Here is a 25,589-nt window from a genome sequence, read left to right as displayed (position 1 = left end):
AGTGTGTGATTCAGGCTAATCACACGCTCCTGGGGTGGTTAGCCTGAACATGGCCACCTGGGGGAGAATGGGATGCCAGTTCCCCCAGGAGGAGGTGCAGAACATAACTGTAGCTGGCCTGGTGGGTTGCGCTGCTGCACCCACCAGGAAGGCCAAATGGTGGGGTTGTGCATGGGAATGAAAAAAATCTTCACCCTCACCAGACTACACAAAGAGGATGGTTTTGTTATTACAATTTATTTTATTTCTTCTGTGTGTGTGTATAAACACACATGGATGCGCGCACGCCTTCCGTATCAGCATAAAACCCAAACGTATAGATCAGATACCTTTGAAACACATGCCTCTCATAATGCCACTAAAGCAGCCATTGTTTGAAATGCCTCTTTTCCCCTCCCACCCCAGAAATAAAAAAAAAAAACTGTTGTAGGGGAAATAAGATTTCCTTCTAAAACAGCCTGTTCCCTATTTAATGAAGAGGTTTAATTTGCCCTTTTTGCAAGCAACTTCCAAACAACATGCAAGTCCCATTAATCTCAACGGGAGTTCTGTGCATAGATCAAGGGTAGCATATGCCTCTCAATTTATAGGCTAACACAAAGCATGAGTATCTTTATAACAGTCTAAGGTTGAAAACTGCAGATTAATCCTTGAAGGCTTTGTTTTCAAAGGAGTGTGTGTGTGTGTGTGTGTATTTGGGAAATTTTATTTAAGCTTTATATAGTGTATTCCTGTCACCAAGACATGGGCTATTTAAAAAAAAAAAAACACATTGCAGGGGAGGGGGAAGTTCTAAAATGCCTTCATTTCAGCAAACAGATTTATCTTCATCATGAATTTCATAAAACTGGTTTCATTCATTTCCGCTTATCTAACTCTTCTGACATCAGTTTCCTATCTAGCTATCTGAGGCCCTCTTGTTCTGGGAGCTTCTGTGTTTGGTTCTTCTGTTTGGCTTTATTATGTTCGCATCAGTGTATCATTGACCAACTCATGAATTCATCAATTGTTTTTTGTTAACACCGTATTCACTAAAGGAGCAGATGAATTCATTTCCATGGCAAAAGGGCTAAGCTGGTGATAAGTCTATTCCAAAGTGTTAATTTTCAAGGTTGATTTTTTTTTTCTTAAAGAAAACTGAACTTCATAAATGTAATACGTAGGGCTTTAGGGTATTTCCATAGAAATCTCCAGGCTGAAAGGTAAATGAAAAAGATCACCTGGGGACATAATAATTATTAATTTGATTTATAACCTGCCTTTCCACCAAGAAAATGGCACTCAAGGAGGCCAACAACAATAAGAACCAAAATGATAAAATAAAAATGTGGTTAAAATAATCATAAAACAAATATATTTTAAAAAAGTTAAAAACAAAGCAAAAATCAAAGAATAAAAGAATAAAAACAGCACCCAGCCCAACAGACCAGCTTACATGCCAAAGGCCTGCCTGAATGAAAATGTATCTGCCTGTCAAGGGAAGGAGACCAGACAGGAAGCCAACCTATCATCCCTTGACAGGGAGTTCCAGAGCCTGGGAGCAGCCACCAAAAAGGCCCTTTAATAAAAACTAGAGCTGTTCTGAATATTCTCCTATTTTGGATCTTAGGGGTAAAAACCAAAATAATTTAAGTATGGCATGATTTCACCCCCCGCCGCCAAGTGGGTTGTGAGAATACCATTTGGTGCCATTGCTTTACATGACTTCTGCTGCTGCTTCAGCGTCCTTGTTTTTTCCTAATGGCTGCTGCTTCTTCCTTGCTGTAGTAGTTACATGGGTCATTCCATACAATTAGGGATCATTCACTTAAAATAAAACCACATTACCAACCAGGGAAGTGAAGGCAATTGAGAGTGAGGATAAGTGTGGGCAAAGTACACGACTAAGTGGATTTATGCAAGGAATACAGAAAAGGTTAGGGTTATCTCCCCCCCCCCTCTTTTGGCATTTCCAAAAATGTTTGTGCAAAACATTTCACAAAGGAGGGGTAGTTTTTGGTGCAGCTTTGAGTTATCATCATGCAGTACTCTAGTCTCCCACAGTGTGTGCAGAGAGTAAGTAAGGGCAGTCATTTACTAAATGATAACCTTCCATGGAGGATATGTAACCACTTCATAAGCCAGGGTGCAGTTTGTGTCAGGTTGTCCCCAGGCTCTTGAGTAGCTTGTCCTGGCTGCAGCCTTTTATGGATACATATGTAACTGACCACAGTGAACAGTTCTCCTTTCCTTCAGATTGGTGTCGACTGAGAAATCAAAGTTCTTTTGGCTCACCCAATAGCCACACCTCCCATAGCGTGGATATCTAGGGTTCTCACAGGTTTTCTTCCCCAAATGGGAGACACAGAGATTCACGTCACTAAATGAGTAACTTAAAGCTGTGCTGAATATCATTGCAGCTATATTTGTAGGCCTGCAAAAGGTCAGGAATGCATCCCATTAAACATATCTGGCAGATTCAGTTAATCCCATGTTTAACATAGTGTGACGCTGCGTATGTGTGTTTGCTTTTCAACTGCTAGTATATTAATGGCATGGCAGCTGTGTGGGACCTCACATCCATGAGGCTGACATGACATCACACATTTTTGTCACCATGGAAATGAAAAAGAAAACTGAACCAGGTCTTGCCTTATATGCCCAAGTGATGCCTTTCATAGCTGCATGGCAGGGACATGTTCCTAGAGGTCCTGCGTCATCTATCAATAAAGCTGCCTTCGCTAAATTTCTCCCAGGCATGCAACCATCAAAGCCACAGGGAGCCTCAGATGTTCCGCTGCATAGGTGGAGCTCCACATATGCTCTAAGCTGTTTCCCCTTTAACAGCTCTCTCCCATCAGCAATATCACAGATGGCTTCTGAAACCGCCCTCAGCTCCAAAAGGAGACTGGGATGTGATGGAGGAAACCGTAAAATATCTGGGACAGTGCCCAAGTCTGCCTGCACACCAGCAGGACCCACCACTAGTGCAAAGAAGAGCTAGTGGTTAAAAAAAGCAACCGGAAATGAGCGGAAGGAAGCTCTGCCGACCTGTCCTGATCCAGAAACAAGCGCTTCTGCTTGTTTCTGGGGTTAGTTTTTGAACTGGTTTTCTGTGGCACTAGCAATGGGTCCCACTTGCACAACAGAACATGTGGGAGCACAGTGGCAGGACTGGATACTGTCCTTTGTTTTCTAACGCAAAGGGTGCACTGAATCTTCAAGGTGTTTGGTGTCCCAAGTGCTTTCTGATATAGCAGTGGTTATACAGGAACAGAGACATTTTTGATATCATTTGTCTTTATTTTGGCTGTGGGGGTACTTGGGTGATAGACTTATTTATTTTGAATTCCTAGAAGATGCGCTACAATAGCCACCAAAAACCTAGTTCAAATAGAATGGTCTTAGACCTGTTCAGAAAGGTGCTCAGGCTGAGTCTGTGTTGTATCTCTACTGTTCTAGGGCAGCTACCAAAGGAGAGCTATGGGGGAGCCCCACGCCCAACTCGCCTTATAATTAGCTTGTTTTTTTCTGACCTTTCTGCTAAGAAACAGTTCTAAGATGCAGGTTGGGTTCTTCCTAGGGATGTATGGTCTGTGTAAAATCCACTCTGTGTTTCGTGGATTGTCAGGTGCCTTTTGTTCCATTGTCTGCCCACAGATGGATGCAATTTTTTTTTTTTCATCATGTGGAAAAATACGCAAATAATTATGTAAGTATTTACATACGTAAGTATTTACATAATTTACCTTAGTACGTAATATTTTGTGGATAGTCCCCCATTCCATTCAATGCTTCCTCAGCAGAAACTTATGTATTTTCCTATGAATTTATATGTGTACATTTCAGGAAAGTGAAAAAAAAATCATCCGGAAGTCCATGGACTCCGCACAGCCTGAGGGGGTCACTCCGCAGCAGATTCCGCAGGTCGGATTCTTAGAAATTTGAGCTCATTTTAGACCGTCTCAAATTTCTCCAGCATCCCTAGTTCTCCTGAGCCATTTTTTTTTTAAAAAAAGAAAGCTTGGAAAGACTAAACCAGGCTGAACTTGCTCCCAATACTCCCTGCTGGTCCCTTCCATTCCTAAAACTTTACCTGCTCAGGATGGTGGTGGGCAAGTAGGCCTTGCATGGAAGGCCACATCTTTTATGGCCCTATTGGTCCTGGGTTCTTTCTGAGCATGCTCAGAAGAGCCCTTTGGTACTGAGGATGCTGGAAAATGGTCTTTCTAATCTCCCCCTGCTTAATAGATTGAGCCAGGAAGCATTGAAGACTCCATTCTTATGCTTCCTGGAGGTCATGGACATGCTTACAAGAATCCACTGCCTCAGGAGTTCCCAGTCCCCCATCATGTAGAAAGGTACTTAATTTCTGCTTGTAGAACTTCAGAAGAATCCAGAAGTGATTGGGCCTTAAAGGTGAGGCCTATGTGGCCACTGAAGCTCCCTGAACTAGCTCTCTTTGCCATCACCCCCTATTTGCCAGACCAAGGGAGCAATCTTATGGCCACTAGACACTGTCTAGAGGGCCTCTGACCTCAGTTCCCAGAAATCGTGCTCCCCGCCCTCTCATAGCCAGTGCAGTTCCCTCTGTGCCAGCCACATGCCCATGCTCAGAAATGAACCGTGGAGACGGGGAAAACGGGGCAGTCCCGGGGGAGGGGAGAAGACTGTGGAAGCTGCATTACGCAGCTTCCTATGCACTGTATGGCCTCCCCCACTCCCACTCTGAAGGTCCCTGGCTAGACCGGCGAAATCGCCTGTCTAGTCAGAAATGCAGGGTGGCCAGAGCATGGAGGCGAGGATTGTCATCAACCTCCATGTTCGTAGGCTGATGCCTATCTCCATAGGACTGTGCCCTAGTTTTGGGGAAAAGAGAAGTGGGGCCAGAAGAGGAGAGGGCTGCCAGTAGCAGAAAACGCTGCCCCTGGAGCATGCCATTATGAGCTGGGCCTCAAAGTCATCCAGTAATGGCTTATTATTCTCTTAACTGGGGAAATTAATTTCCAAGACCTCTCCTCTAAATTTTTGCCCAAACTCTACTTAAAAACCCACTCTACATGACTTTTCTGAATGTGGTGTGCAGATGGTGAATGCAAGAGTATGACTTAGGCTTTCTTCACTTGGAGCTTTTATCCTGCGATTGAGATTGGTCCTTCACAGAAGTTTGCGGTCTCTTTACATGATGTTGTAAACCCTCAGGGCATCTCCCGCACTTACCTTTATTCCATTTTTTAAAATAGATCACAGATAATGAACTATCAAATTACCCCATTGTGTTCTGCTTGAGTTCTCTCCATGAAAAGAGGAAAAGCGGCAAGAGGAGTGAGATCAATGAAAGATAATGGAAGACTCAGATACAGGGAGAAGGAGGGGGAAAGGGGAGGGGGGAAAGGAAGCGGGTGAAAAAGGAAGTCGTGATCCTGCATTTAAAACGGAAGCAGAAAGCCCCATTTTAAATGCAGGATTTAAGGCTGGTGTAGAGATGCCCCTAGATTCATTACAGACATACTGGCAGGATATAGGTGAATAGAATTGTTGTAGGTCTGCACTGCAGGAATTCCCATTTCCTCCCTTTCTGAGAAGTATTTGTCCACTCTTTTGGTAACTGATCTTTACTGGGTTGGGGGGGGGGGAGTATGGCCACAAATGACTTTGGGCACCATCTAGGCAATGTGATGCTCCTTTAAACCCCACTGATTTCAGTGGGAGAATTAAGCATTTGCTGCTAATGCCCATTATATGCCGAGTCAGATGTCATCAGCCTGGGCTTGGATTTTTCATCCCTGTTTCAGCCAATTCCAATTTGGGGGAAGGGGGAAATTGACTATACAATAGGTACATTGTATATTTCTTACACATCAGCTCAGTGCAGATAGAAACCTTAAAAAAAATCAAATGTACAAAAAGCCCAAACACAGTTATTGATGAAATATCTAATTACTCTTTAAACTTGGCACAAACAGCTACGAGAGTGGACAAGCCAAGGCTAATAAAATTAAAATATGCTGAATTTACCATTCGACGGTTTTCTGAACAATATCCCCTACATCCAATTAAAAAAAAAATTATGAAACTCTGAGTTAATTGGTTTCTCATACAGGACAATAAAATTAATGTTTAGGATTTAAATACCATAAACTTCCCCAGGCAGATTTGCTGATGTATCTCTGTTTTTTAGTTCATCACATGTTTCATTGTTTAATGGAGTATCATGTGGGCTGTATTATAATGCTTCTTGTACACAAGGTCCATAGGGCTGGCTTTGAAAATGGTCCTGGCTAATTTCTGATTTAAGTGCTGTCAGCTGATGTCCAAGTCATTAACAATTGCTAAGCCCTGAGGAGGAGAAGACAAAATATTGATGTAGACTTTAAAAACAAACATGCAATGTAGTTGACAAAAATATCAAAGCCAACTAAGATATGGTCAGCCTCGGCAGAGAGAGGACATGTTCAGGATCTGGCATACAGGCAGAAGGTTCTATAATGTCAGGTCTGGATAGACCCATCTTAAGAAAACACAATTGGAGGGGGAACGCAGGGAACTACGAAACACAGAGGAGGGACAATATTGAGTCAAGGCCAGAAACACTGCATGTGATGGGGCACGCAGGGGATGGGTTCAGACACACGTGTTTTCCATACAATATATTATGTTATTTTTGGAACAATTTTTCATGTTTTCCCACCCTGTGTTTCAATATTGTTATTACCATTGTTATTTATAGCCTGCTTTTCAGACAAGATTACCTCCCCAAGCAGCTTATTGTTAACACACACACACACACACCAAAAGTCCTATACATTAGGGATAGGTGGAGTGTCTGTGGTAGTCTCTTCAGGTCATTGGCAGTTGATGGCATTGTACAGGTTCCAGGCTCTTCAGTCTAAAGGGAGAGGGCAGATGGACTGACGGTCAAGATCCTAGACCACTGAAACAGTTGTTCACAGTTGACCTAGTCCATAGAGGCACAAGGACAGTGCTGGCTCCAGGTTTATGAGGGCCCTTGGGTAAGACACCTTCAGTGGGCCCCCTTCCTCGCTGAGCCTACATTCTCACCACCATTTTCACCAGCTGCTATTACTTCTCATCCTCTTTTGCATCCTTGCTGACACTTAACTGCTTGACAGGCAGAGAGCCAGTGAGCAAGTAGTCAGGGCATCTACTGCTCCTCCTCCTCCTCACCACTTCAGTTGTCTGGGCTACAACGAGAGGCAGGTGAGCAAGCAGGTCACAATGGTGAAAAGGATGAGCAACTCCAGGGGGCTCTTGTCAGCAGACCCCTGCTGGGGGTGTTGTCCCCTAGCAGGTACCAGTGCCTACTGTTGACACAGGCCCTGCTCAATGATCATATCAAGAACATCTGGCAGCCCACCAAACTCTGCTGTTTCTAGCTCCCATCAATATTATGCTGTCATCTGTTCCTGCTGTTCTTTGGGACTGCTGATGCTCCAGTCTCACCCACCATATTGTCAGGGATGAATCCAAGTACCTTGAAATGTCTGACAGCTCCGATTCTGAATCAGAGTTGGAGCAGCTAGATCAGAGGCCAGAGGAGAGACCCTCCTTAGTGAGCCAAGACACTGGGAGAGATTCCTCCAAAGACCTTGACAAACAGATGGCCCAGCCTGAGTCCTTGCCCCTCCCTCCACCATGAGAACTCAAGTTGAGGAGGAGGAGGGGGGAGGAGGAGGAAGAGGGGTGTCACTTGAGAGACCCTAGGGCACATTGCAAAGCAAAATGGGAAAAGTTAGGGGCAGGGCTCAGACGCTCTGCCAGGATAGCCACTCTTGGAAGCCAACGGTGGAGGGAGCCACCCTAAGGGAGGAGCATCACTACAAAGCAAGGCTGGCTTTGGGGTTCACACCCAAACTGTCAGCAACTTCACTACCCTCCAGTTCATCTCCTCTAATTAGGGATCACAGATTAGTTGTTCAGGGGCCTGAAGCAGTCTGAGAGTTTCCTGGAATCTGCATTTGTAAAGAGGCTAGTCTGTATCAAAATAAAGTAGCATTAGCCTGAAACTTTGTCTCCCTGTGGTGTTGATTGCGAAGGGGGAAGGAGGATCCATTTCTGACACATATTTCCTTTGAATACTGTGCATACATACATGCAAATATGTATGCAGTGTCATAAAGAAATATGTCTGGGAATGGGGTGCCAGCTACCATTGTGGGGAGCACAAGTAACTCAAGTAAGCTTCTTCTAGCAAATTTTTAGTGATTCCCCCCTATCATTGCAGCCTTCTGCACCACTTGGTGAGTTCATAATAGAGGAGGTGACATTCAAACCAAGGGCTTCCTGTTTCTTACATCATCCTCTTAGCTTTTACGTTACACCAGCTCATAGAATAACATGGTGTTTCTTTTTATCAACACGTGGTAACATTTGTTAATTAAATTGTGAGAGTTGGTGATATGCAAATTTATTTAAATTTAATCAATGTATTGACTCAAACCCTGGCATTTAATCAAAATTCTTTAATCAGTCGACAGCCCTAAAAAGTATTAACAGTGATAAGATCACTGGGTTTAAGACTGTGTCGCTTAATCCATGGCGTTCCTCCCCTCTCTGAGAAAAGTCAGTATGAGAAGCCATCCAAATGATCCTGTGCGTGTGGGATGCGACTCGCATGCGCACAGGATCATTTGGATGGCTTCTCATGACGGCCTGCTTCACACATGCAAATACATGACTTGAGTTTGCTATACTTGATTATTGGCAGCTGAATGCAGGGCTGGCAATAATGACTGATATTTGGGGGCAGCTGCTAAGGCTTATACTCCCTGCCCCTGTTGCTGCTGTTCTGTAGGAAGCTGTCTTGTACTGAGTTGGACCGTCGATCCATCTAGCCCAGTGCTGTCGACACTGACTGGCAGTGGCTCGCCAGGATTTCAGGCAGGAATCTTTCCTCACCCTACCTGGAGATTCCGGGGATCGAACCTGGGACCTTCTGCATGCAAAGCAGGTGTTCTACTGCTGAACTACAGCCCCTCCTATTCACCTCCCCTATCTAGAGATGTACGAAACACTTACCTGGTTTCGTCCAGGGACATCCGCGGTGTGGGGGAGGCGCTCCGTCCCTCTCCCCAAAATCCTCGACGGGGGTGGAGGCGATCCGTTCCTCCCCCCCAGAATCTTGCCCGGCCAGCTTCGCTCCGCAGCCAAGCCAACCCGCAGCGGGGCCTCCAGCCGCTGCCTGGCTGTTGCGGACGCAAATGGCATCCTGAATAGGGGACGCTATTTGCGTCCCTATGGTAGCCCATGATATTTATGTAAATATTTACGTAGCCTATCACGGCTAAAGCGGGGATGCAAATGGCATCCCCTACGCCATTTGTGTTCCCGCTTTAGCTGTCATAGGCTACGTAAATATTTACGTAGCCTATCATGGAGAAAACAGGAACTCAAATGGCATAGGGGACGCCATTTGCGTCCTCGCTTTAGCCGTGATAGGCTACGTAAATATTTACGTAGCCTATCATGGACTACCATAGAGACGCAAATGGCGTCCCCTACTCAGGACACCATTTGTGTCTGCAGCAGCCCGGCAGCGGCTGGAGCTGCCGCCACCGCCGCTGCTGCTGGAGCCACCACTGCAGCCACAGCCGCAGCCGCTGCCAAGTAGGCTCCATTCCAGGGGGCTTTCACGGGGTGGTGGGGCGGGTTGCTCCATTCCGCCACAGATTCCGGGGGGGGTGAATTCACTGGAATTCGGCCCCCCTGGGATCCGTGGCAGAATTCTCTAACATCCCTACCCCTATCTATGAAAGTGAGCAGTAGGGATGGTTGAGAAATTCACTCCATCAAGTATTTATTTTTTTTACAGATTTTTTACAGATATCTGTACCTCCCAGAACCAAATCTGGATCATAACACAATTTGCAGTTGGAAATCCGTACATTTCTGAGTTTGCAATGCATTCTTTGAAACAAAAAATGTGTTTGTTAACCTATGTACATTTGGAAAATGTGCAAAGGAAATTGCGTTCTTTTCTGAAATGTGCACAAATATGCTTTAGTCCAGGGAATGGCAACTGATGGCCCTCCAGAGGTTTTGGCCTACAACTCCCATCATCCCTCACTATTGGCTCTGCTGCCTAGGGCTGATGGTAGTTGTAGGCCAAAACATCTACAGGGTCACAGGTTCCCACCCCTGCTTTAGTGATGTACACATACAAAAAAATGTATATATTTGAAATATGCGCACACAAAAATATGCACATATGAAAAACTGTGCACAAAAATGCATGCAAATTTCTTTGTGGAAAAACAACAACAACAACCCCATATGGAACTTGGGTAGAACAAACCTGGTGGTAGAAAAATGAGAACCTCAATGAGATCGAGCTTGACAGATCTGCAGCTCCCATTCCCTAGTGAGCACTGACAGGGAAAAGGAGAAGGAGAAGCAGCTTCCTTTCACTTTGCCCTCTCCCTCTGAGCAGCTGTTTGGATTGGGCCCAAAGGGAGAGTGCAAACACATGGGCAGCTGTGACAGCTAGGGATGTTGCAGGAAGCCATTTGGGGGAGTGGAGCTCCATGAGTTTTTGCCAGCTCGGCCCCCTGGATTTCAGCTCAATCATCCATGATTTGGCCTGACTTCAAATGCAATGAGTCAGGACAACACCTGGTTGGGGGGGGGGGTTGCGCAAAACCCAGAAACTTTACCTGGGGGTGTTGCACAAAATTGTGGCTGATTTGTGCAAGGTTGCGGCCACAAATAGCGCAATTTGCACAGAATCGCACCCATAAATGGTCTAATTTGCAATTTTGCACAAATTGCACTATTTGCACCCATGATTTTGCACAAATCAGCCTGCGATTTTGCGCAACCCCCCCCCCGGTAAATTTCCTGGGTTTGGGGAACTGCCATGTGGCTCAGCTTGCAAATGCAAGCCGAGCTGGGTCCATTGTGGAGACCCGTCAGGCCCCCAAAGGGCTGGATTTCCCCACAACAGACAACCCTAGTGACAGCAGTGAGGAGGAGAGGTAGACCCACTCTAGGTGGTAGTCCCCTGAAGACGTCTTGCCCAAGGGCCCCCCAAATCCTAGAGCTGGCACTGAGGTGAATGTATGAAACACCCCAAACCTGGGGTCTTCTTTGAAAAGCATTGAACAAGAGGTTATATGCCATTTTGTCTGTGGGCTGGCTGGGCTCTTATCTGTCATCGCCCACTCACATCCGCAAGGCACCACTTCATGCTGCCTGCTATCATTAAGTGATGAGCATACATTTGTGAACCAGAGTGTAGGAGAACTGAGAAGTCTGTCATGAAAGCAAAACTGCAGTCTCATTTAAAGTGATGTTATTTTATTTATTTATGTATTTATGTATTGAATCAATTTATATAGTGCTTACCAGATTGATCAATTTGATTTATACCCCACCTTTCTACCTCCAAAAGGCACTCAAGGCAGCCAGATATAACTCTAAGCAGTTTACAAGGATATTAAAATACATTGTGATATACATTAAAATAAATAGTAAATGCAAAAACATGTTATGTTTCTTTCAGCACAAGATCATGGCAAACTTACACTGATAACTAGCAACAATGCAATATGTTCTTGTGATGTAGCCTTTAAAAAAATACTTTCCCTCTATTCGCAAGAAAAAAGCAGAATCTAGAAGAGAGACTTATTAGTTATTACTCCCGTTTAATCAAATGTACCATGACCTTGTGTTGCACCTTCCTAATGAATGTGTACCATTGTAAGTCTTGTTTCCTAAGACTTTGCTGGGCCAATAATTTCTGTTAGCACATCATTGGGCCATGCGCAAATACTCAAGTGATCTTTATTAATGGTGTGGAAAGCTTTTTAAACATTTTGTCATTTAGAGAGGCCAGGAATATATAAAGGCACAGCACATCTGTGTTAACTACAAGTCTAGATGTTAACAATTCATTCCTTTTTCTATGCAAGAACGGAAAGGGATATTAGGATCAGCATTTCATGTTGAGAGGGGGAGCAAGATTTAGTAAGATTCAAGGCTTTTTCTTGTATATATTCAAAAGTTAAAGTGGGTGATGGGGGGAGAGCTAGTGTTTTTTAAGAGCATTTGTTGCAAATATTTCCTTTTTTATATTGTACAGTAATTATAGCAATGTTATCAAGAGAGGACAAACAGTCACTTTCTAAACTAAAGCAAAGGGATTTGTGCCTTTGACATGCACATCTAAGGCATAGGTCCATTTGCCTATGGGCAAGCTGAGCTCCTACGTCCTGAGCTTTTTCAGAGAAAAAGCTTTTGTCCCTCTACCTGCACCCCCATGTTCTGTGAAATGTATGCATTTATTTCTTTAAAGTACTTTTGAATCACCCCTCCACTCATGAGTGTTTGAGGCAATTTACAATAAAACCATAAAATGCAAAAATCACAAAAAAGTAACAAGGCTGCTAAACATACAAACATTACAGTAAAACAGAAGTACCCTCTAAAAGCAAGGAGAAGCTTTAATCGTTGAGAGCTTGGCAGAACAGTTGCTAGCCATCTAAAGGCCAACAGAGAGGGAGCCAATCTAACAGAGAAAAAAAAAAACCTTGTCCAGAGTCCCCATCAGTCTCATCTCACTAGGAAGGGGAACACACAGAAGATGAACAAACATGCTAAGTAGGTTCATATGAGAGGAGCTTGTCTTTCAGATACCCTGGCTCCAGGCACTCACTCACTCACTCACTCACTTATTTCATTTCTATACTGCCCAATAGCCGAAGCTCTCTGGGCAGTTCACAAAAATTAAAACCAAATGGCACACAATAAAACAATTTAAAATATATAGAACATTAAAACCACAATATGACAATACAACCACAATAAAACCTAGCAGCAGTGCAGGAATGTAAAATACAGATTTAAAACAGCAAAGCTAAAAGTCTAGAAAGCTAAAATGCTAAAATGCCTGGGAAAATAAAAAGTTCTTCACCTGGTGCCAGAAGGAATACAATGTAGGTGCCAGGCGAACCTCACTAGGGAGCTCATTCCAAAGCCGGGGTGCCACAGCAGAAAAAGCCCTCCTCCTAGTAGCCACCCACCTCACTTCCTTTGTTAGGGCTTTACAGATAAACAGCACCCTGAACTGGGCTCATAAACAAATAAGAAGCCAGTGGGGCTGCTTCAAGACTGGAGTTGCATAGGGATGTATGAGAATTGTATTCCTATTTGCAAATCATGTGAACATGTCCTGTTCGCAGCCCCGAACATGAGCAGGAGCACAATTCTTGGGAAATGTGCATGATTTTGCAAACTTGTGTTCAGGTTCGGAATTGCATGAGTGCACACTCCTGCCCAAATCCACATTTTTATGCTTTAGCCTATGGGAGAGAAGTGTGCATTTTGAGTGTGCACGCTTAAAAATGTGCATTTGCCCGATAGGGAAAAACAACAAAACACCTTTGTTCGGGTATGCAAACAAGGTGAACTGAGTTCTGAGAAGGAATTCAGAGAACTTCAGCAAGCTCGAACATGTTGAATGCGTGTTCAACCATCCCTAGTGTTATGTGGTCTATATAATGTGCACCACAGAAGAGTCCAGCTGCTGTCCTTTGCACTAGCGGTAGTTTCCAAACACTCTTCAAGGGCAGCCCCACTGACTGCGTGTTACAAACAATAACACCTCTACACTGAGGTGATTATGGCCTTCCCTACCGCAGCTGGCTCAGCAGTGGAAGCTGGGCAAAAGGTGCTCCTGGACACCGCTGCTACCAGAGCATCCCTGAGCAGGTTTTAGAAACACCTGGCCCATTCCAAATACCTGGGCCACTTCCCCACCAGCTCTCCATTGTCCTTAGTCATCCCTGCAGTGGTCTTCCTCCTCCTCCCCTTGCAAATTGCCCAGCCCATTTACCCTTCCCCCAAATGTACCTTTCAACAGCAGTGATGAGAGTGGGATGAAAGGGAAGGGATGCTCCTCAGAACTTCCATGGACCCCAAAGCCTTACCAACAGGAAGTCCTCGGTGCAAAGATGCCTGAGTACTAGGCTGTGTCAGTGTATATGTGTGCGTGGGGTATTTTCTACAGAGTCAGGGGTGGTCTGGAGAAATTCAGAAGAAGGACTCTTGGGGGTGGGGGGACTATGATTTTTAGGAGTCAGAGATGTAGTGTGAGTAGGAACTAAATGCTATAGAAATGGTTGGAATCTGTTCTGGGTGAAACCAGCAGAGAAAGGAAGCTAAGGAGTATTTGACTACTTTCTGTTTTGTATATAGCTGGGTAGCAGCCCACTGCTATGTCAAGTTTGTTCCTTATAATTCAGTCTCTGTGATTCACTTTATAATCCTGCAGATACAACATGGTGTCAGAAGACAAACTGAAAATCAGGCAGTGAAAAATACTACAAGAGCGAATAGCAGTCTGAGACTTCTCTTTTTCTACCTCCTTCCTTTTATACAGAGTTTGCCAGTGTGAGCAGCAGCAGCAGCCCTTTCTCCATGTGGGGCCATGCCACCCACGATCACAAACTATCTAGGAAGGACATTAGGTCGTGACCTAGTGTCCTTCCTCTGGTGCATTCTGAGACAAGATGGCCCCGGATTTATTATTTATTTATTGTGACATTTATATCCTGCTTCCCTCACACCTCTTTCATGGTCCTCCTCCTCTCCATTTGTATCCCCCAAACAACCCTGTGAGGTAGGTTTGGCTGAAAGTCAGTGACTGGCCCCAAACCACCCAGTGAGCATCTTGGCTGAATGGGGACTAGAACCTGGGCCTCCCCAGCCACAGTCCAGCATTCTAACCACTACACCGCACTGGCTGGGTGGAGGAGAGCCCCCACCAGTTTCTCACAACGGCAAAAAATGTTTAAAAGGGAGAAAGGAACAAAGTTTAAAAAAGGAGACACATCTGACTGCTTTTATCTGGCTGCTTCAAATGTAACCCCCCCCACCTCTCCAAATTTCATCAGAAGTTCTCCACCCCACTTGTTTTTCACCACACACACGTACTGAAATATTTCCTCTGAGAATGAATGTTCAGCAAAGTCCTTCAGTTTAGAATCCTTACTAAGGGCCAGGAAGACCTGGCAAACTACAATTCCCTGGGATTTGCACTTGGAACTTCTTGTTGGTAACGCTTTTGGGCCTAACGAAGACCCAAGGAATTGCCCTCCACTTTGCCCCATCCCTAGTGCTGCTGGAAGGTAAATTCTGGGATAAGAGAAGAGGGTGATGAACCTGAAAATGCAACTAATTTATTTATGAGCTCAGCTGAAATCCAAAGGGATTTTGGTTTAGATCATTAAAAGCTTGTGTTTTTTCAAAACCAAAGGCAGGGGATCATTTCTGGTCCATCCACTCCTATTCCACAACTCAGCAACATCACTGCTGAAAAGGACCTCCCAACTCTAGAAACCATCTAATACCTGATCAAGGTAGCCCTGTAACCAAGCATAGGGATGCTTGAGGAAGATGTTCTTTGTGAATTCTAATGCTAACCTCCCAAAGTAACATTTGGATGGGAACATAATTATGTTTCGGATTTCATACTTCACCAAATTTTACAATGTAGTTCTCTGCTCAAAAAACACACCACAACGCATTTAAAAAGCGTATTTTAGGTAAGATAACATACACTTAGAAATGTGTACTTTGAGATGAAATACATTTATAAATATAAATATATACTTTGTGATTCAACATTATGTATTTAGATACAGATTTTAAATGTGATCAATGTACTGACTAAAATACATATTTTCATATGGATTTTTAAAAAATTGCATATAATTGCAGAAGAGAGATGGACCAGAATTATGAATGACCACATGCAAAATTGATTCAGATTCAAAATAGACTGATCCGTCTATTTCTAACCAAGTATAATCTACATGATCTACTCTGAAATTTAATATTTGTAAGACATTGTGTATGCGTGTGCATTTTAAGCAAATTGTTATGTTTACATTGTTACTAACACACTTTATTCAGAAGCCAACAGACAAGAAATTGCATATCAAATCAGCACACTGGCAGGTCAACGCTTGTCTAAAAACAGAAGTCTTGATCACCCATCTAAATGGGCTGAACTTTAGGACCCCATGTATCTCTGCTGGCAATTAATTCCATAGATGTGGGTCCACTACGAAAAAAGCCCCTGCTAACGGTAGAAGCTAATATCTGATCATGGTGGCACCTGTAACCAAGTACAACAGGTTCCATTGTGAATTTAAACATTCTTAAATTGGGTTTTTTAAAAAAAGCAAATGATAATGGTGGTTTTACTGACACACTTTCTTCACTAGCCAGTGCAGGACACCCTATTGTAGATTAAATGAATACATTATATGATGGGCAAAGATGTTGGAGGGGAGGACTTAGGTACTGATCATTGGTGTGAATTACAGGCAATATTGTAAGTATAGGACACAAGTGCGCAAGCACATCCCTAGTTACATGTATGAAATGGTGGCGAATATGTGGTAAGTGTCTTTGGCTTTCCTCGAAGTGTGCTCCCCATGCAATGCAGTGATCTTATCAAGGTTGTACTGTTTTCCTTCCTCCCACCCTTTTCTTTCTCCCTCATAGTTGTGTGTGTTCCCCCCCCACCCCGAAGCTCAGCCCTCTGATCAATGTGCACTTCCACCCCCCTCACCATTTCCCTAAATACATCATGAAAAAGGATGAGGTTTCCGCCTTAATTGCTTGTGCCTTTTATTCACATTCCTCTCTCAGCCAGAATTGTGAAGAGTGTTAGTAAAAAGGCTTCACAATAGAGCTTTTCATTAGGCCTCAGCAAGGCACACAAAAGAAGGCTTTTGGAAAGAGTGAATGCAGGAGTTTAATTTGCAGGTGGAGAGTAGATAAAAGGTGCTGACGCCTCTATTATTCTCTTACTTAGGTGACCCTTACCCTGTTCAGCTGATCCCAACAACCATGGCAGCTGCTGCCGCAGCAACGCCAGGCCTAGGCCCTCTTCAACTGCAGGTAAGTCTGGATACAATGCCGGAAGAGGCAGAGGTTAAATAAATATGGAAAACAGTTTTCTCTCCCATTCGAACCCCATGAAATCTACAATAGCCTTTCTTCTCCCCCACCCTGTCCTTTGTGGGTTGGGATTTGTTTATTTTTTTTGGCAACCCCCCTTTTCATTTACAAATCTACATCTGGAACTGGAAGCGGCTTTCTTTTCACCTGGAAGAGGGAGGATTTTGAAAAGGTTGTTTCCATGCCAATGTTAATTGTGAAGCTTTTGTCTTAGTGGGCAAATATATTGTTCGTTGTTGTTGTTGTTGTTGTTGTTGTTAACAACCACACACACACACACACACATCCTTCTTTCCCTCCCATGATTCCAAGTAAAGACTGACGTCTTCGAGCAATTGCAACGTTTTGGTGAGAGGAGAGAATAGAGAAAAATGATTAACTCCCTCTCAAAATACTAGAACTCAAAGCCATTCAGTGACGCTGATGGGCAGTTGGCTTAGGAGGGGCAAAAAGATGTCCCTCTTCCCATGATGCATAATTAGTTCAGGAAATCTATTGCCACCAAGTGAGGTGATGTCCATGGTTTCATGAGAGACTGGAAGAGTTATGGAAGATAGGCCTATCAATAGCTCCTTATTTTATTTGTTACATTGATATTCTACCTTCCTTCCATGTTTGACCTCAAGGTGATATACATGGAGTTCCCAGGTGGTCTCTCACCCAGGCACCAACCAGATCCAGACCTGCTTAGCTTCAGCAAGGTAGCTTCATCATATCCCTGAGACCATGTCCAGGACCCAGAGAAGACCATGATAGCCGAGGATGATGAGGCCTCCATGTTAAAGGCAGTATAATGTGCCTTTGATTGCCAGATACTTGGCATGAATTACATTGGATAGGTATCATCACCTCATTCAGTTCATACATTTAGCCAGAGGCAGCAGTGAACTCTTGTGGTGAAACAGCATGAGCCCCTCCATTCCAACAAGCAGACAGCTTGCTGGGTTAACTGAGTCCTCTGCATGAACACCTGGTCATGTGGAGGGCCAGTTAGGATGATCTTCCTCTGCTTTTTTTTTTTTTTTTTAAGGGGGAAGAAATGCTTGATCCAGGCATCAGTGCAATTGGCCATTGGTTCACTTGGTTCATACTGCAAGTGTCTCAGTGGTGGAAGGGGAAGAATGCTCCACAAGGCAATTTCAGTGTTATGGTTGGCTAAATGCATGAACTGGAGCTTTCTTAACTTCATGGGAGAACCTGGCTGTCTACTCCTGGAGATACTGAGATGGATGTCAGTCTGGACCCATGGCAATTGTTTTGGTCTTATTAGTGCAGGAAAAAATTCCTACATTGCCTACAGCTAAGAGTGTCCTCCTGGAGGAACATAGGAAGTTTGCTTCCTAAAAGATCAGACCATTTGTCTGTCTAGCCCAGTATTGTATACTCTGATTGACAGCAGCTCTGTAAGGTCTCCAGCAGAGATTTTTCCCATTACCTGCTAGTTGAGACTTTAAATTGAGATGTTGCAGATGGAAAGGGCTAGATGTGCCCGATCCCATCTGATCTCAGAAGCTAAGCAGCGTCAGCCCTGGTTAGTACTTGGATGGGAGACCGCCTAGGAATCAGGCCTCCTGCACTGAGCAGGGGGTTGGACTCTAAGGTCTTGTAGGCACCTTCCAACCCTATGATTCTATGATGTCGAGCAAAGGGCTGGATGTGCCCGATTTCGTCTGATCTGAGAAGCTAAGTAGCAGGGTCAGCCCTGGTTAGTTCTTGGATGGGAGACCGCCTGGGAATCAGGCTTCCTGCACTGAGCAGGGGGTTGGACTCGATGGTCTTCTAGGCCCTTTCCAACCCTATGATTCTATGATTCTATGAACCTGGGACCTTCTGCATGCAAAGCACGTGCTTTACAACGAATTATGGACCTTTCCCAAATCAGTTCTGAGAAGCTGACCTGATAGTATAGTGGGGCTTGGCAGGCAGAGGTGTTACAGTTTTGCCAGTTTGTCATTGGTTGAACTGATTTGATGTCACAGAGTGACAGGGCAACCTAACTTTAAGCAGCTGAGTTCTAAAGGCGACTCGTAGCCCTTAGTCCTGCAATACTAAGGTCAAAGAGCAACTTTTGTTAAATTAGCTAATAGTTCCATGCCAAAGGCTTTTGAAAGACGATGTTTTTGTGCAGATCACAAGAGCAGTTTGAGGCCTTTTGAAATACACCAACAGATTATTCTTGCTTCTTTTAGTTTCTAATTAGCTGAATTAGCTTGGTCCGTAGCAAATAGTAGCACCAGTTCACAAATCTTCAGTTGCATTGTAGAGCATACCACATCCTCCATCCCCAGCTCTCTTCTACCATCCTCCCCATGAAAACCATCTATTGTTTGGAGTCAATATGACTTGACCTTTTTGGAAAATGTTGGTGCAGTGAACCATTCTTATGAATGTATACACATTTCCTAATCACAGCTTGCAACATCCTGGACAATATTTCAAGAGATTAATAAAAGATCAGCAGAGCCAAGGTTTGCTAGCTAATGATTTGAGTATGTCAGAGATTTCACAAGACCAATTCACCTTGACTAAATCGCCATGTTAAAAGATCAGTTGTGCAAATGGGATCTGCCCTACCAGCAGCTGGTTGGTAGATTTTTCCTGCTGTCGTGGTACCTGGGGCAGAAACCTTTTCAATACAATGGATGGGATAGCCCATTCATTGTGAGTGAATCTCAGAATCCCAGTGCTTGCTGTGAGCAGTGCATGACACAATATCACCATAATAAGTCACTCTCTTAATGAGCTGGGGAGTGGATGGGAGATTAAGATAGATCTCTTCTGCAGTTGAGTCAGCTGAGTGCCAGAAAAAGCACGGTCAGTGTGTAAGCTTGCAGAGGTTAATATATTCGCCCCTATTGTGCCTTTATATGAAAAGCGATACTGTGGTTTAGCCTCGGATTGTATGGGATACAAATGCCATGGGCAGTATGAGAGTTGTTGGGAACATAAAAAGCAATGCTGTGCATGTCTGTCTTCCTTCTGAAATGATTTCTTGGGGATAACTTCAGTCCTCATAAAATGCTACAAATAGCCGCACCAAACACAAAGACTGAAAAGGCAGAAATGAATGCAAAAAGAGGAGCATCGGCCAGAGCTATATTACAAGCAATCGTCAAAAGTTTGGAGATCGAAAGGGGCTTGGTTTCTGTAGTCACTTTGTGAAAGGAAAAAAGTAGTCAGTGATCAAAGACGTGGCTGTTTTCAGGATCTGGCTTTGTCATTCAAGGGCCTATGAGTTCTGATAAAATGAAAGGATTGTAGTGGCTAGTGGAAAAGGAGGAATTTGGGCATTTTGCCAATGCTCTTGATTTTACAGAAAGCAACATGAGTGGCGTAACGATTTAAAGCTGCAATCCCAGCAGGGTTCCACATATGAAAATAGGGACAACCGATGTGCATGAGTACCTGGGTGGTTCCAGGGGCATGGTCTAGTGAGCACCAGTGGGTCATGGGGCAGAGCCCAGCAAGTCATGGGGCGCACACACAAAGAAGAAACATGGAACAACAATTCATCCATTAACCACTATGACACAGAAAATCTGACATGGTAGATAATGTTGTGGAGTAATTCTTCTATTTTGGGCTTGAGGAAAAGAGGGGGTATTTTAATTCTCCCAGGTCTTTTAAGTTAGTACCCCTTGTATATTTTAATAGGCTGTTGTGACCTGTTGCTGTGTTGACTGCTGCTTTAACTATTGTTTATTGCATTTGATTTTTCTAAATGTGTGTAGTATTTCATCACCTTAATATGGTGTAAATTGCCCTGGAATCAATGACAAAGGGCAGCATATAATCGTCTAAATTAAATAATACAGTGTGGAGACATTCCATGGCAAGTGTGCAAAGTTTTCTCAATGGACAATTCAATGACAAAAAAGTTACCTGAAGGGTGGAAATTTGATAACCTGTGATTTTAGAGGGTCTGAACAGGAAAGCACTAAAAAGATCGGAGTTTCTGTGTCAGGGAGCTTAAAAAGGAGTTAAGAATGGAATTAAGAGTTGTTACATCTTGTAGGAGGAGGCCTCAAGAAACAATCCAGATCAGGTCAAGCCCACTGAAGTCCAATTGAAATAAGTGGGTCATGAGCAAGTCAGTTCCTCTGACTGGAGGCACCCAGAGTGAAATCCAGGTGAACAGGAACAAGACCTTACATAGAGATGGCCAACTGGAAGCCCGGGGACCAAATCTACCCACCAAGGTGATTTTATCTAGTTCTTGATGGTCCTGCTGAATTTTAATCAAGATGTGGTAAAAAGTTTCCTGGCCATTCCATTTCCATAAGAAAAGTAAAGAATGAAGTAGAGACATCTGACATCACTCTATTTTTAACGTGACATCTTGCTTTTGGATTTTATCTGTAATGGCTGTGAAGCAGACTGTAGCAACTGAACAGAGGCGCCAAGGTTCGAATGCCAATTCATCCATGGTTGACATTGGATTAGATTACTGTCTTGTGACACTGGTCCCCGAGAATACAGAAATTGGCTCTTCCTGCTGTGAGCCATGCCCATTCTATGGTATGGCTGAGAAGGAAAGGTGGTGGTGGTAGTGGTGATGTTGTAGATAACTACATTTCTCCCCTTTGGACTTCCTGCAAGAGACATTTACTCAACTGTGCAGGTTCTAGTCCTTGTTGCCTTCCCCTCTGTTGGGCTGTAAAAGAGTAAACAGACAATCTATTCACTGTGCCCATGCAGCTTGTGACTTTATAGATTTCAATCATGTTCTCTTCTCCGTTGTCTCCTGGTTTCTACCTGCCCACTTTTCTCTCTCCCTTTATTTTATCCCACCTCCCCCGGTGTTGCTCTTTAATCCTTTCCAAATTTTTGTGCACTGACAACAGTTTCAACGCAGGTTTTTGTGGGAAGGGGATGAAAAGGAGAAATGACAAAGTTGCTGCTTCTGTGCAGAGGCTGACACACGCTCTCTGTGCTGAAAGACCCCTGGCAAACCCGCTTTGAGAGGACATGTGTTTTGAAGCCCTTCCTCTCCTTCTTCTCTCTGGGAGTCCCCCACTGCGCTGTCCTACCTGTCACAGCACTAATTGGTTGCTCTCCTTGGCATTACCTGCCGAGAGGCTAATGACTGCATGAACAGGACACAGGTACATTAAACTGCCCTCCTTGTTTTTGTAACAGTGGATACTCCACGCTGAATGTAACTTGCTATGTTAGAGGAGTTGGCATTCATACCATCTATGTTTGAACTTCCTTTTGTGTGGAGGAAAGCAGGGATGTCGCTGTCTTTCTTTGTGGCTATGGAACCAGAAGATCTGTGTCTCCAACGGTGCTTTTCTTAGGTGCTGTTTGCCCTAACTCACATTGGCAGGGAGATGGCAGGCTGGGTGGAATTGATGCATTATTTTTCCTGAAGTGATATTTTGAGGCAAAAGTAGAGACTCCTGCCCGAGTGAAATATCCAAGGCCTTTGGAGAGGAGTGTCATTGATATGGCTGGCAAACTTCCACAGGAATTAGATGGGTTCACATGTCCCTACCAGGGACCCACAGAACACATGAATGCAAGTTGTTAGTCAAGCTGTATGGCAGGTGTGCTCTGCACTGAGCAGGGGGTTGGACTCGAGGGCCTTGTAGGCCCCTTCCAACCCTAGTATTCTATGATTTTCCTCTTGGGAGTCTAAAGGCAGTGAAGAACTCTCTATGCTGTGGGCAAAGTTGATAAGACAGATCTGGGATGAAAGTTGCTACTTGTGGGTTTCTGCTCAAGTGACGCATCTCAGGAGTTGAAAGAAAGGCAAAAAGAGTTTCACCACATGCTCTTCCTGCTAATTTTGTATGCTGATCCCAGCTACTGCTTCTCTGTTGAAAATCAGCACCAAGAGGGAAGACATTGGTAGGTGAAAGGGGGGTTGCTTAACCTACCAACTGCTTCCCTTCCTCCCCCAGCTGCTTGTGCTTCAGTCAAGGTTCCAGACCTGCATTTGTTTTTCCAGCTTGGGGCAGAGGAGTTGCAGTGAAAAGGATGAAACAAACAACCCTCCTCACAGCTGCTGTTCCTCCTCAGCAAATTAGCCTTTCTGGTAACCACCTCACAGTGAAGCAGCAGTGCATATGATCTACATGTATTAGTAACAGTTAGAATACTTAGCTCTATGCTCTGCTACCACACTTCTCATGCTGGTTCTGTGCACCCTTAGCATTGGCTGTATGGCCAACCAACACAACCTACATGCGATCTAGGGTGATCAGTGTCTTGGGAAGGCAGCATTTCAGAAGTGGTGTTTGCCTTGGGTTATCTAGCAAAGCAGAGCCAGAGCGCCCTGCTTTGCCAGCTCCATATAACTGGCTCCCTCCTCACTGCTGCTCAGCTCTTTCTGGGGATGGAGATCACGGGGTGAGATGGAGCAGGCTTCCCATTGAGAAAGGAAAGGCTCAATGGAAACCTTTGGAAACGAACCATTGCTTAAGCCTGGAGGCAACATCTCCTGATGGAGCCACCTTCCTTCACCCCTCACGAGAGGAGGGGCTTCAGGGAGGGGAGGGGCCTCAGCCAGGGTCTTGGCAAGCTGGTTGAAGAAGTCTGATGGGTCAGATCTGGTCCATGGGCTGGAGGTTCTCCAGTATTTGATCCATCATGACTCAGTATAAGGCAGCTTGCTATGTAACTATGTGGTGTCAGCTCCAGGCCATAGCATAGCCAATGCACTTTTGATGTAACAGATAGTTGGATTCCATGACTTCCTTTGGATATGAATAAATCCAATAACTAGGGGTGGGCAAACTCACCTCCATCCGCACTGTGAGCTGCTCGTCATCACCTCTCTGGCCACTTGACCCTGTTCACTGTGTGTGGCAAGCCGCCACGTGGTCTGTGAGTGCCCAACAAGCAGCGTGTGGCCACCTGCCCCCTTGCCGAGCCACCATTTTGTGTAGAAATGGCTCAGCCTTTTTCATAAATCCTCATTTATGGAAATGGGAGCTATAAAACAGCCAGTTATGCGAGATTACAGGTGTACCTGGTCAATTTATGCCTGTAATCTTGTGTAAATGGCTGCTTTACAGCCACCATTTCTGTAAATGGGGATGTACGAAAGAGGCCGGGCCACCATCCTTACACAAAATGGCAGCTTGGCAGACCAGCAGGGACTGCTGCATTTGCCCAGCTCAGTGTGCACTGAGTTGGACAAATGTGGGGGTCCATGGACTGGCATCTTGGGGGTGGGGGAGAAATCACAAAGTCTCGAGCCCCAACCGGATGCCCGCAACATCCCTACCAATACCATTTCCTGCAACATTAGGAATGCCCTATTATAGTTGGTTTGCTTCTTGTCTACAGTAGCTAGAACACAGCTTTAAATATCAGCTAAGGCTTGTATTTTCAGTCACTGGGGCTGCCAATCCATTCCCCATTTTCTACTGCTTTACCTGCTTTCTGCAAACATCTTAATTTTCAGGAGGACAAATCATTAATGCACTGTTTAATCGCTATATTAGACAACCAACACAGTCCACTTGTGCATGGGGAAAAAACAAAACAAAAACTGGGTTTCCAGTCTGAGAACAAACATCTGGGCAAAATAAACTGAAAATAAGAGCTAAATACTCATATTGCAGTGTTTCGGATTAGCATTGCCAAAAGATGGCAGGCATCCATCAGCCATTAGCTCACTAGATTCCTTTAATATTAATATGCACATTTCTTGATGGACATCACAAATGCTGAAGATGATAATGACAGTGAGCTAATAAGGCAGCATAGTATGAATATTTCCTATTGGCTAGCCCTAAAATTGGTCTCAAATGTATAATATTAACCTAGATTGGGCATTGCACTCCCCATTTATTGCTGATGCTATATTTAGGTGCATTGGCTGCAAGATACTCACCACCTGTTCTGCCCAAGGGGTAGCCAAAATGCCCATTTTATAAGAGATTGGTGGAGATCAAGGGCCAGTTCCCCAGCTGTAGGGAATAGATGCACTTCCATTGGTGCTAATGGATCGATGCCCATAAACAGCAGCTGAGGATTTAGACCTAGCGTTGGTAAAAAAAAATTCTACTGGCATGCTCCACTTTTAGGTGTTGTTAAATAAAGCACTATTAATGCTTAAAATTGGTTGTTTTCACCTCTTGACACTGCAGCTGCAAGCACAGGACTCTGTCCTCTCTTCTAGAGTCCAGGAATTCCCATTAGTTCATATGGAGGGATGTAGGTACAACGGCTCACTTCATATATGTTTGAAAGGGTCATATGCTCCTGGATAGATTCCTGTGGATTAGTGATCACTGGCCAAGTATCATCTGCACCACTGGGGGCATAAACACATATGGGGAGATGGGAGAGATGAATTTCCCTCCATCTTAGACTAGGGATGGCAGAGAATTCCGCCACGGATCACGGTGAGGCCGAATGCCAGTGCATTCGGCCCCCCGAAATCTGTGGCGGAACGGCCAGGACGAGACTTACCTGGGGCGGATCTTCCGGGCTGCGGCGGCTGCAGCGGCTGGTCTTCGGACCGGCTGCCGCCGCCGCCATTTGCAGTCTTGTCGCTTTGTTTGTTTGTTTTTTTACAAGATGTGATAGGCTACGTAAAGACTTACGTAGCCTATCACGTCTGGCTTTAAAAAAAAACAAAAAAAGCACGTACGCAAATGCGTTCC

The 25,589-nt window shown here is 44.4% G+C and overlaps 1 protein-coding gene across 3 annotated transcripts in view; it reads left to right on the top strand.

The window, feature by feature from the left end:
• The window catches only part of SOX5 (SRY-box transcription factor 5), a 738,693-nt gene that overhangs the window by 527,674 nt on the left and 185,430 nt on the right, over window positions 1-25,589 (top strand). For all 3 annotated transcript variants that reach the window (XM_084809162.1, XM_084809164.1, XM_084809161.1), the window contains exon 8: window positions 16,823-16,908. In XM_084809162.1, the coding sequence (XP_084665288.1) occupies window positions 16,823-16,908 (86 nt within the window). The remainder of the gene's footprint in view (window positions 1-16,822; window positions 16,909-25,589) is intronic.

Source organism: Heloderma suspectum, chromosome 7 (genome assembly GCF_057233095.1).
Source record: "Heloderma suspectum isolate Gila_16-S chromosome 7, 16-S_ref, whole genome shotgun sequence".
Classification (NCBI taxonomy): Eukaryota; Metazoa; Chordata; class Lepidosauria; order Squamata; family Helodermatidae; genus Heloderma; species Heloderma suspectum.
Note: the sequence above shows the minus strand (reverse complement) of the source record. Positions and strands in the feature narration are given on the sequence as shown.